General features: G+C 37.5%; 1 protein-coding gene across 3 annotated transcripts in view; it reads left to right on the forward strand.

The window, feature by feature from the left end:
- LOC132102857 (neurobeachin-like protein 2) overlaps nt 1-7,424 on the forward strand; it is a 63,388-nt gene extending 55,964 nt beyond the window's left edge. For 2 of the 3 annotated variants that reach the window (XM_059507547.1, XM_059507549.1), the window contains 8 exons: nt 769-878; nt 1,285-1,457; nt 4,091-4,185; nt 4,882-4,998; nt 5,106-5,267; nt 5,349-5,497; nt 5,705-5,840; nt 6,341-7,381. In XM_059507547.1, the coding sequence (XP_059363530.1) occupies nt 769-878; nt 1,285-1,457; nt 4,091-4,185; nt 4,882-4,998; nt 5,106-5,267; nt 5,349-5,497; nt 5,705-5,840; nt 6,341-6,448 (1,050 nt within the window). In that variant the 3' untranslated portion in view covers nt 6,449-7,381. Of the gene's footprint in view, nt 1-768; nt 879-1,284; nt 1,458-4,090; nt 4,186-4,881; nt 4,999-5,105; nt 5,268-5,348; nt 5,498-5,704; nt 5,841-6,340 lie in introns of all 3 variants that reach the window. The other variant, XM_059507548.1, reaches the window with a different exon arrangement.
- The last annotated feature ends 5,109 nt before the right edge of the window (nt 7,425-12,533 follow it).

Below are 12,533 nucleotides of genomic sequence, written 5' to 3' on the forward strand. Positions count from 1 at the left end.
GGATCAGAACCAATCACAGAGCAGTTTGAGGATCAGGAGGGTCTGTGGAAGAGGGTGTTAGTGCAGTGCTTCTCAACTATGGGGCCAGGGGCCAGTAGGGGACCTCAGCAAACTTGCAAGACAGCATTAGAGCTGATGATTAAAATTATGTAAAATAAGACAAAAGTATTTTTCTAATGAATATGCATTTTCCCTTTTATGCCAAACTCTAAAATATTTTATGGGGTAAAAATATTTAAACATCCTTATGCTTTAAATCTGCCCATTGAAGTTTGTTGTGGACAGTAGTTTGAAATCACTTTTCTAAAGGGTTTGTGGAAAATTTGAGAGGAAAAAAAATATATTTTGTGGCTATTATTTTATATGCTGTAAAATAATGAATTTTTTATTTTATTTCATTCTTTCATGAGTAATAAGATAATTTTATTCTGGTCTAATTTACATTTTTGGGTGAACTATCCCTTTAACACAAATTTGAAAAGAAATCCAGCTTTGGCTTTAGTACAATGACAATGTAAGAACTCTAAAATGTAAATATATATATATATATATACATATATATACATATTTATATATATATATATATATATATATATATAATTATTTTTTTTTTTTTTTTTTGGCAACAACATTTTGTCTGTCTCACTCAATGTTTTCACTCTACATATATTTTGGGATCATATTTAAGGCTTCCTGCCATCCACACGCTTGTTGCAGAACAGATAGCTGCATCTGAATGTGTTTTGAAGGGCTTTTGACCTGTTTCAGGTGACAGTGAGTGCTAATGGAATGATAGGCACTCATAGCTGGCTCCCTTACGACAAGAACATAGCTAATTACTTCACCTTCACCAGAGACCCCACTGTGAGCAACCCAAAGTAAGTTTGAACATGTACACTTGTCTAAACACGATTATATAATCATGTTCGGAGACTTAGTGATGTCATAGAGTTTTAAAGACAAGAGGTTTTGATTAGGCAGAAAGTTATGTTTATAGAGACAACATTGGTTTTTGGATAAATAATTATAGCTGCTTATAAACAGCAGCTCTTTGACATTAAGCTCCGGTGGTTTGGCTTCTTTAGTCTCTATAAATGTTCTTCAGTCAAACTGAGTTCTTTGTAGTAAACACTAATTTGTTTTGCCAAGCCTTTCTTGTTATTTTTGAGTGGTCTGCTAACATGCTAACATGTGTAATATGATGCTTAAACAAAACATTGCTGTATTTCGAATGCAAGTTTAGTCCCATTTGTTGGTACTAACATTTGTTTGGTCTGTTTTTAGGACCCAGCGGTTCCTCAGCGGGCCATTCTCCCCAAAGGTGGAAATTGGGTCCCAGGTGCTGGTGGTGTCCACTGACGGGCGTCTGCTGTTCAGCGGGGGGCACTGGGACTGCAGCATTCGGGTCACTATGTTAGGCAAGGCCAAGCTAGTGGGGAGGATCTGCCGTCACATTGGTGAGAGCCGTCTGTCCGACACAGGCGTACCGAAATAGTACAGAGCCAAGACGCAGCTGTAGGGGTTGGAATGAGCTTTACGGAGTTGTTGAGTTGAATCCTAAATGCAATGAGCTGCTGTCAGATGTAGAACCTTACAATTAATCGCAAAGGCAATAAATCGTGATTGGGCAGAAGCTGTGATTGTCATGCGTTTCTTTCAGTGAAGCACAGTTCTGTGATCAGCAATAAATATCCATCCAAAGGCCCGAGGGCGCTCTCGCACTGAAAATCAAAATATGCCCCAAAGAAGAAATCCAAGAAATCGCTGCAGCTGAAATTAGTCTCATTCTCAGCCTCAGACGTCACGCCAATGGACCGTTGGCTAAACATCCGATGCATATGGGACACAAAAGTGGAAACACTTTAGGAGTGTCAAAGTCGTTATCGTATTGGTTTAATTCTACAGGATTGCCCTGAGACATGTGTGTCACGTTCTTTAATGATCCACCTGGAAACAAAAAATACAGTGGCGCCAAACCCCCTCGCAAAAGAAGAAAGCCGTCGAGTTTAAAACTGTGATGAACAGCGCTTATCAGGATCAACTTAACAATGGATTTTCAAAAGTATGAAATATTTAAAGTTCGCGGCATAGAATCTTTAAAATATGTTAGAGAGTTTTACACACTGGTCTGTTATTGTGGCGACATTTCCACGCCTCGAAACGTGATGCTGAACGAAACGAACTGTGATTGGTTGTTTGAGATGTCAGTCAAACGGCCTCGTGGGCGGGCCTTGGCCAATGAAAGCTGCCATGAATTCTATGCTATGCGAGACTACAGCTCAATAAACAGAAGATTTAACTGCTTTCATTGATTCAACGGGACTAATAAACACACGACTATGGCAGCATATGGGTTATCAGAGTTCTTCTTATTATAATTTTCATCATAATAAAGTATATCTTATAATGAAATGTTAATAGCCTTTATCACTGCTTAGAAAACAATGAAATAGTGTGTGCCTTAATTATTCTGTTTAAGAAGCCACATCATCTCACAGAAGGCATTATTTTAAACACTCAACTGACATTATGAAGTGAATTTGGAGTAAAACCGTTATTAAATGTGTTTTCACGTGCTCTCAGAGGGAGCAGCATTTACTACACAGAGCCGTAGTTCACTAAGAAAGATGCACAAATAGCTGTCATTATGACAATTTCATAATTCTGAAATTATGTGCTCTGTGTAGTAAATGCTGCTCCACCTGAAAGCAGATGATGGAAATTTACTGCTAATCACAGAACCAGCTTTACTGACTAAATGCACATGACAGTCGCGATTAATCGCGTTCGATTAACCGTGCAATTTAATCGTTAAGCATTTGTTGCTGAAACAGAAGAATTAAACCTGTAAAGCGTGAAATATGACGAAATGTAAAAAGAAGAAGAAAAAAAAACAGTTTGCCTCTGTTTTTGATGATTGTAATATTTGACACAGGCATTTATGACTCCTATAATATGAGGCATAAACTGAGCAAAAATACCGTATTTTCCAGACTATAAGTCACACTTTTTTTCATAGTTTGGCTGGTCCTGCAACTTATAGTCAGGTGCGACTTATTTATCAAAATTATTTTGACATGAACCGAGAGAAATGAACCAATAGAAAACATTACCGTCTACTGCCGCGAGAGGGCGCTCTATGCTGCTCATTTTCCTGTAGTCTACACTGAAGACATAGAGCGCCCTCTCGTGGCTGGAGACGGTAATGTTTTCTCTTGGTTCTAAATAAATGCGACTTATAGTCCAGTGCGACTTATATATGTTTTTTTCCTCATCATGACGTATTTTTGGACTGATGCGACTTATACTCAGGTGTGACTTATAGTCCGAAAAATATGGTATGCAAGATGGTGCAGTTGCTGATATTTATATGGCCAAAAATATAAGATGAAATTCTGATTGTAATTGTAATCTAAGCTTGTAATATATATCAGTAAGATCTTTATAAATAGTATAGCAGGCTACTTACATAAATGCATTTAAAATCAGTTGACACTCTATATCTCCAAGTAAAATGTCTTAAGATGATCTTTAAATGCTTAGTTTATGATCAAAGCTCTGTAGTTTTTATTGTGGGAGATAAAAAGCAATTATAATACAATGGTGATTGAGAGATGTACAAATAAACATTCCTCAAAAGCCTGATGGATCATATTTGATATTAACATTGATATTCACATTAACATGATTTTTCAACAACAACAAAAAAATGATGTATGGATGATCAAGTAAACCTAGGTTTGATCATTCCAGTTAATAACAATGTAAAGTTATGAAGAAAAAAAAAAGAAAACATGTAAACCATGACCTGAAGGTGGACATTTTTAGAATTGTACTAAAAGGCCTTTTACTTTTTTTTTAAAGTATAAAGTGCAAAAGGTATGTAGTAGATTGTGTGCATCAGAGTTTTATCCATGTTGATAATGTCAAGGCCCTAGAAATGTGTGTATTAAATATGATAAATTAGACTTTATAGTGTTAACAATTGTTTAAAAATGTATGGTGCACGTTGCTGATTATACTGTATAACGCATTTGATTATGAATACATGTTATGATGGCTAATTTATATGCATTTTTGTGGGATGTAGATGTGGTCACGTGCCTGGCTATGGATCTCTGTGGTATCTACCTCATCTCTGGCTCACGAGACACCACCTGCATGGTGTGGCAGGTCGTACAGCAGGTTTGAGCTCACAAAATACTTATAATCAGATACTAAGTTAATACAAAAATATAAGGGTGTGAAGGGTACATCTGCACCCATGAGCAGTCATTTCATTTTAACTGAACTTACGCTATTAATCAAACGTTTGGGGTCAGTACGATTTTTTTTTTTTTTATGATATTAAATCTTTTATTAAGCAAGGACACATTAAATTGATCAAAAGTGACAGTAAAGCAGCAAATCAGCATATTAGAATGCTTTCTGAAGGATCAAGTGACACTGAAGACTGGAGTAATGGCTGCTGAAAATTCAGCTTTGCCATCACAGGATTAAATGACATTTTAAGATATTAAAAACATCAAAAGTTGTAGAAAATGGAAATAGAGGAGTTATTTAAAATGGTAGTATTATTTCCGTTGAGTGCTGTTTTTACTGTATTTTAATCAAATCTATACAGCAAATCCATTAGCATCAGAAACTTAAAAATAAAATTTGCACAGAACCCCAGCATTTTGAATGGTAGTGTAAATAGCCAGGTGTTAGAGTTTGCTTTAGACCTTAATGTGGGTAAATTATTTTTTAATATCAGGAATTTTTCTTGTGCTATTAAGTAAATTAGGTGTTTTTATATTAACTTGAAGTGTTATTTACTTGAATTATGTAGGATAACTAGTGACTGAATCCGAGTATATTGTCTTTTTTCTAAACCTGTAGGGTGGTTTCTCTAGCGGTCTGTCTCCACGGCCCATGCAGGTGCTCTGTGGACATGATCAAGAGGTCACATGTGTCGCCATCAGCACTGAGTTGGACATGGCAATCTCAGGGTCAAAGGTCAGTTTAGATAAGACCACTTCATAAAATTCTCTTCTGAAGTTACTGCATTGGCATTAGGGTTCATGGGTTTTCTCTCACTTGCTCTCTTTTTTTCTTTTGCTCAGGATGGCACGGTAATCATGCACAGTGTGCGTCGTGGACAGTACCTGCTTACCCTGAGACCGCCGTGTGAGAGCTTCCTTCGTGCCCCTGTGGCACAGCTGGAGGTCGGCATAGAAGGGCACATAGTGGCACAGACTGTTATAGAGGGCCGCTCTGCTGGAAAGGTGCTGATTGACAATGTTGGAGAATAACAATGAGTTACTTTGTGTGAGAATGGAAATTAACACATGGTTTTGTGGCTGCAGGAGAAGTACGCACTGCATGTGTATTCTGTGAATGGCACTCTCTTAGCGTCTGAGACCTTGGACGAGAAGATTTCAGCTCTGCATCTGGTGCCTGACTACCTCATCGTGGGCACACAACAGGGGAACCTTCACATTCGAGACTTGTACAGGTACGGTCAGTTTAAATGTAGGCGTACAGCTGCTCAGTTTAGCATGACCTGTTTGATCATACTCTTTTCTTTTATTTATTTTTAACACATTGAAGTAGATGCATTCTTAATAAATCCTCTGTGTCATCACAGTAAATCTTCAGCAGCTGGGTCCATGTTTGCTTTTCATTCCCAAGTCTCTTTTTCTATGTCTTCGCGTATGTGTAGCTTGAATCTGGCTGTGGCGCCCTTGGCCCTGAAGGTCCATGTTCGCTGTGTGTCTGTCACGAAAGAGAGCAGTCATATTCTGGTGGGCCTGGAGGATGGCAAACTCATTGTGGTGGGAGCAGGAAAACCGGAGGAGGTGAGGTTGAGGGGTTTGCCAGTAGGTTGTTACTGATTTAAATAAAATCCATGCTGCTAAACTGTTATTAGTACACCGTAATGCTGATAGGCTCAATTTACACCACTATAAAGGATTCATGTAAAAAATAAAGAAAAATCCTGCTTCATTATAAATGTAATAATTAGAAAACTATTGCATAAGTCGTAAATATTGAGGAAACATTACAAAAAAAATATTCATTGTTCATAATTTATGTAATGCAAAACATTTTTTTTTAAATGTGCATTAAAAACAATTAATATTAACCAAGATTAATAAATGCTGAAAATTATGAAAAAAAGATTACTATTGTTAACTATTGGGTCAAGTACTGTATCATGTTACCAAAAAATAAATAAAAATCACCATCCCTTTGTTGTTATTTTTGTATAACTTATGTGTTGAATTTTGATGAGTCAACAAATCTTTTTCTCAAGACCTTAAAAATTCAATATTTAAACCTTTTGTCTTTAATTCAGGTGCGGTCTGGGCAGTTTTCCCGCCGACTGTGGCGCTCCACACGCAGAATCTCCCAGGTGTCCTCAGGAGAGACCGAGTACAACCCCGTGGAGCCTTCTGCTAAATGAGCCTCACATGCCTTCAGCAAAACCTTTGCATCCACAAGAGACGATACTGTCAGCTCTCCTGCACCTCTCGTCCTCTTTCCTTCCCTTCCTAAACAGAGAGCTCGGGAACAAGAGAGCATGAAGGGAACACAAGTGGTGAACATCCAAACATGCACTTTTTACGAAAAGGGAAAAGAACATCCTTCTGGAAAATGCAATGATTTATACTGCTTTTAACAAACAAACATTCCAAAGATTTTTGATCAGGCGAATCAGGCAATGGCCTGCAAACTTTTTAAATGTTGACGGCTAAGACTTTTTAAAAGCAGTATGTTCTGTCCTGTGAATCACAGACTGTCTTCTCACTGGCTGGAGTCCGAAGCACTGTAGCTCTGCGTGATGGACTTAGTCTCTGTCACTAAGTGACAAACCATCATCACCTGAGCTGTTTATAGTCTAGTAGATCTTCCTATGCTGGTTTTTGCTTTTGTTTTGCTGATCGCTCTCAGCACAGCAACACTGGTACTCAGTCTGACACTTGAAAACCTTCTTATATTCTTATATTGAGCAATGTCGTCTATGAAGCCAGATTTTTCCATGGCACAGGTACCAACAGAGACACTTCAGCTCTGTGTATTTATGTGGGTGTGGGTCTTTGCATCGCTTTGCACGGTTACTTGCAGACGCTTTGTATAACGCAATAATTAATGTGACGCCTAATCGGAACAAGATCTTTTTATACCTGTTTAATGATGTGAAGCGCTTTGAGCCCTACTAAGTCTTTAGACTTTATTCAGTACCTCTGGTGCCTTAAAACAGGTAAAAAATATAAATGCCCATAATTATGATGCATTATTACACCTGAATACATTCGCCCGAAAATGATAATTTTGTCAGCATTGACTCACTGTCATAGTGTTCCAAACCTGTATGACTGACTTTTTTTTTCCTGGAAAAAAAAAAAATTATATGCATAATACATTAAATAGTTTTGTTTTAATTCAATTGGGTCCAAAAAAGCATTTTAATAAGAAGAAAGGTTTAGGAACAACATGACGGCGATTAAAAGATCACAGAATCTTCATTTTGGGGTGAACTATCAGTTTATTTAATTAGGCCCTGCAGATCAAAACAGCTTTTTCAATATTGCCACATCTTTATCTTTCTCGCACTGTGGAAATCTTTTCTATCCTGTTATACATTATAAAAGGAAGTGCCTGTCCTGCCATGGATTTGCACAGCCATTACAAACAAACTCTTAAGCTTGAATAAGACAATGAGTGCATTTATGTGTGTTTTCCACTATAGAGCAGCACTTTTAAAATGAGCATATACTGCACTGGATATAAAAGTGCTTTTGGCTTATTTTCATATAATAGCTGTGATACGGTTTCAGCACATCCTCACAGGCTGCTTAATGTGCTGTGCTTAAAAACTCATTTACCGACTTAATCTTAACAGGAATTTTATCCATTTTTAACTCTGCAAAGTGCCTCTACTGTGTCCTTCACTGTAATTATGGAACTATTTGTAATATGTGAACCATAAACCAGCTAGTCCTAATTGTCCTGTGAATGTGTTTGTTGGCTGGGGCCACAATTCTGTCTGTTACCAATGGAATTTTTTAGATGTTTAGATGTTTTTTTTCCCCTCTCTCTCTCTCTCTCTCTCTCTCTCTCTCTCTCTCTCTCGCACTGAATGCTTTGAAGGCTGTGGTGTCTGTGTGACACATGGGTATTTGTGGTGGGGGGGGGAGGGGGCGAGGACACATCTCTCTGGCTTCTCTGGGTGGTTACGTTAATTCTGCTGCTCTGCACTGGATAGAAAAGCACTGAGCACAACGGCCAGCAGTTATACACTGTTTAAAGGAATAGTTCACCTGGAAAAAAATGTCCAGTATTTACTCACCTTTGTGTTGCTTAAAACTCATATGACTTTCTTTCTTCTGTTGAACACAAGTAATTGTGCTGATTGCTGAACTGCAGTGAATGAACACTGACTCATTTGGGCACAAAGGCACCATAAAACTCGTCCAACTTGCAAGTTTTCTCAATTCATTCATGTGAGTAATAAACGTATATTTAAAGTGTTGTTATTTGCTAAAAATCTTCTCCTCAGGTGAGCTGTTAACTGCAGTGACCAGAACACAGAGTCAGTTCGATTCGTGAACGAATCATTCAGGCTAAGTGAATTGGATTATTCATTGAAAAGTTCCAACTCAAAAATAAAAAAAACATTTGTTCATTTTCGTGATTAATGGCTTAAAAGTCCACACTCAGAGCTACTGTATGAGTTCAGAAGTGAAATATAGAGCACTTTAGAGTAGTATGGATCACTTTTTATCTGGTTCTTTTAAACATTCATTTTAATTGCATGAATGAGAGCAACCGGAATTAATCCTCTTTTTGTGTTCCATAAAGGAAAAAAAGTCTTGCAAGTTTCGAACGACACAAGGGGTTTTTATTTTTTTCAATACAACATTGTCTTGTGTGTCACGATCACTAATTTTTTACTGTGTTTCACCGCTACACATGCACACACACACACACACACACACACTCTCTTGTTTGAGTTTAGTCTCGAAGACCTAATGATAAAGTTGAATTTGTGTTTGAAAACTGAAGCCATAATAGATTAGGTCCTGTTTTTCTGAAATGCTTATGTCTAAACCACGCCATGATCCTTGTTATGCAGTAACTGTGATGTCGAACGGGATGAATTATTTTAAGCTTCATGTGTGTTCAAACAAATAATGGCTATAAAAGAGAAAAACAGCCATCCTCTGTTGAACGCACACTGTCCTGTTTCACAGCCTTCCTGTTTGAGTGAGTGATGTGATTGTGTACATGTATAAGGTCTCTTTGAATTAAATCTATTATAAATTGACTTGAGTTGTGACTTTTCATCAGTCAAAAAAAAAAAAGAAAAAAAAGGGAACAATCTTCCTCAGTTTTGTTTTCTACATAATACAAATGTGTAAATGATCTCAAATCAAGATAAAATTACCTGAGTTGCAAACTGAACATGTGAAGCCCTGTTTTCTGAAAAACTGTTTAATGGTAATTTATGCTTAAAACATCAAAAACCTGTTTTCCCTTTAAGTTTCTGACAAGCTGTGTTGCTAATCAAGACACTTTTGCTTAGAGACCATACCGACGTATTGTGTTCCGTTCTATTTATTTCTTACATTTTCTTTACTGGGTTCTACTAAACAAACATGAAAACTGTCATCTTGGCAGCTAGCTGAAATACTAATAAATACTTATTTATTTTACTTTAGTAACAAAACATATTTAGTAACATATAATTTTATGGTTTAAGTTAACCATGCTTTTCATTTTATAATCGAAATTGATTTTTTACAATTTTATTTGCTTGCTTTTTTATAATATATAACTTATTTTCCCCTGTAAAAAAGTAAACCTAAACATTAGTGTTATAATTGATCTTACATAGTTTTTTCCCTCTTCAATTTGACTCCAAGATGCTTAAATGAAGGTTATAAAAGTCTTTTCCTGTCTCAAATCAAGTCTCTGTTTCTCTCTGACGTCTCAGCCTTTTTATTCCCTCCTCCTGTCCTGATGTGTTAAACCCTATTAGGGTTGAAGAGGTCACAGTTACACCACATTTATCTGAGCTGGGTATCCTTTGATCTCTCAATGGGCCGAATATCCTGTTGGCTGACCCATAAACACCCCAAGGGGTACGTTTGAGTGAACGACGAGAGGAAGAGGGGGGCAACTCTGGCATGGAGGGATGGAATGCGCCTCTTCCCGTCTCTACATGCAGCGGGGCAGAGAGGAGATGGGACGTGCTGGTTATGGTGGCAATTCTGCTCTGATCTGTGTGGCTAACAATGGGAGGAGGGTCTGACACCTTGCTCTTAGTAGAACAAGGCATCCCCCCTCACCCCAAAAAGAAGACAAAGAGACAGGGATGGGGTTAAAACATCCTCACAATCACTTGTTGTTGGGTAGTTCCTGAACCACAACAACCTGCAAACAACCACAAAGCCCTCCAGTCTCCCCAAACCCCTTAATCCTGTCTCTGTGTTGTCAGGCCGTGGAATCATCTTCCATCAAAGTTCTATTATTTCTTTTCCCACTCTGTAGTTGAAGCAAAATCATTCTGAAAGTGATTCCAATTAAATTGTTTGTCTGTATCATTATTGCTGTAGCTGTGGCGTGGACTTCACTATTCTCGTAAAAGTCAAACCATAGTAAAAACATTAGTTATCATCCTCAGTGTGAACCTGCGTTAAGTGTGGAACTTTTTTTGGCTTGTTTAGGCCCATTCACCCCAAGAACGATTACTAACTGTAACGATAAATGTCCTGTTTATTATCCGTTTATTACATGTGTCTATCACTTTAATTGCTTGAGCTCTTTAAATTTGGAGAGATTCGATGGTCTGTCAATGTTTTTTATCATTCATCAGCTGGAAAACTGTTCTGATTCTAACTGCATCACTCCTGTGTATCGTTATCATTGTAACTGTGGTGAAGGGGTAAACGAAACGGTTTTTACAGTGGCACACACTGTATTAAGGTCCTAGATAACAGAATTTTCACAACTCACATAATAAAAAATAAACAAGTATTACTTGGTCTACTTAAAGTTGTTTAGAGGTTGGAAACTGGCTGTCATGTTATTAAGTCGAAAAGATTGTCAGCAAAGACAAAGAACGAAAATGAGACATCCTTTTGTAAACTTCCAGAGCTTCTTTAATAAAGAAGCGCTTTATATTTACTCTAGCAGTTCCTTACAGTTTCAAGTCATTATTCAGTCATTATAGGCCCGTTGAAGCCAAGAACGAAAGGAAAAGGCGAAACGAATCGGATTCATTGGACACCATCTCTTCCTGACTCTATTCCGCTTCTTCTCGGTCATTCTTTGAAGCGCTCTGGTCATTTTTTGCGAGGGAAGTCTGCATTTGTTTCTCTCTGAAGTCTGGAGACCCCATGCTGGGTTTTACGACGTTACTCAAACCCCCTTTAGATCTGAAAACTCAAGCCACTGTTGTGTCTCTTTTTATCTCATATTCCCAACTGAAGCCTCAGCTGGGCAAATGGGGTTTTAATCTGTTCTAATATATTAGGTCAGAAATAAACCACGGTAACCACAGTGTCCTCCCAAAATGTCAGTGCAGTCATTGTAATACACTAAACAAGAGAACTTTAACCCTTAAGGCGCCAGGTTTTTTTTGGAAATTTTTTTGTATTTTGACATCAGGATTTCAAAAGCTTGTGGCTTGAAAGGGTTTAAAGATAGAGATCTACTGTCAATTAGAAAAATGTTTGGCATGATCGAAAGTTTATGTGGGGTGTAAATATACTCATCTAATTTGCATATTATGACGTCACCAGGAGCGCCCAACTCGAATTTCATAATATTCAGGAAATATTAGATATTGAATTGATGTTTGAACATATTTGCATGTTTTTGTGTGTGTGTCTTTTTTATCCTCATTCCAAATTATCAGAAAAGAGGAAGCCAACAATAAAACAGTAGAAAATACTAAATTATTACTATATTACTACACTATACAGTCGTAAAACACGTGAACAGCCTTCTTTTTGATCAGTTAATCAAGTAATATTCAGGAAATAATAGATATTGAATGGATGTTTGAACTTATTTGCAAGTTTTTTTTGTATTTGTTGTTGTTGTTGTGTGAAAAAAACAAATAACTATATTAAAAATATTTGTGTAACACTGGTCTTTTGTATTGCTGATATGGCCATGTAATAAATAAGCACTATGATACAGAACTATTTTTTTTCACAATAATAGCATGTTCAGAGTTTGATCCATCAGCTTCCCTCGCGCCAGTCGGTCCAATCACAGAGCTCCTGTGAATCACGCGCGCGTGGATCTGGGGTTTATGTCCTTCCCCTTCAGCAAAAAAAAGCCATTTAGTCAACAGCTGTGTTGAGACAATAACAGTGAAGAAGGATCAGCACTAACTAGCAGATTTGTCTGTGGAGAAAGAAGAGAGATGATGTATTAATGTTTTAAAGCGTCATACGAGGATTATCCCTATTTGCCCTAACAGCTATACAGTTTTCCATTGGAAGTCTCGAAGAACAGGGTCTATAGATGTCCTC

Source organism: Carassius carassius, chromosome 24 (genome assembly GCF_963082965.1).
Source record: "Carassius carassius chromosome 24, fCarCar2.1, whole genome shotgun sequence".
Taxonomy (NCBI): Eukaryota; Metazoa; Chordata; class Actinopteri; order Cypriniformes; family Cyprinidae; genus Carassius; species Carassius carassius.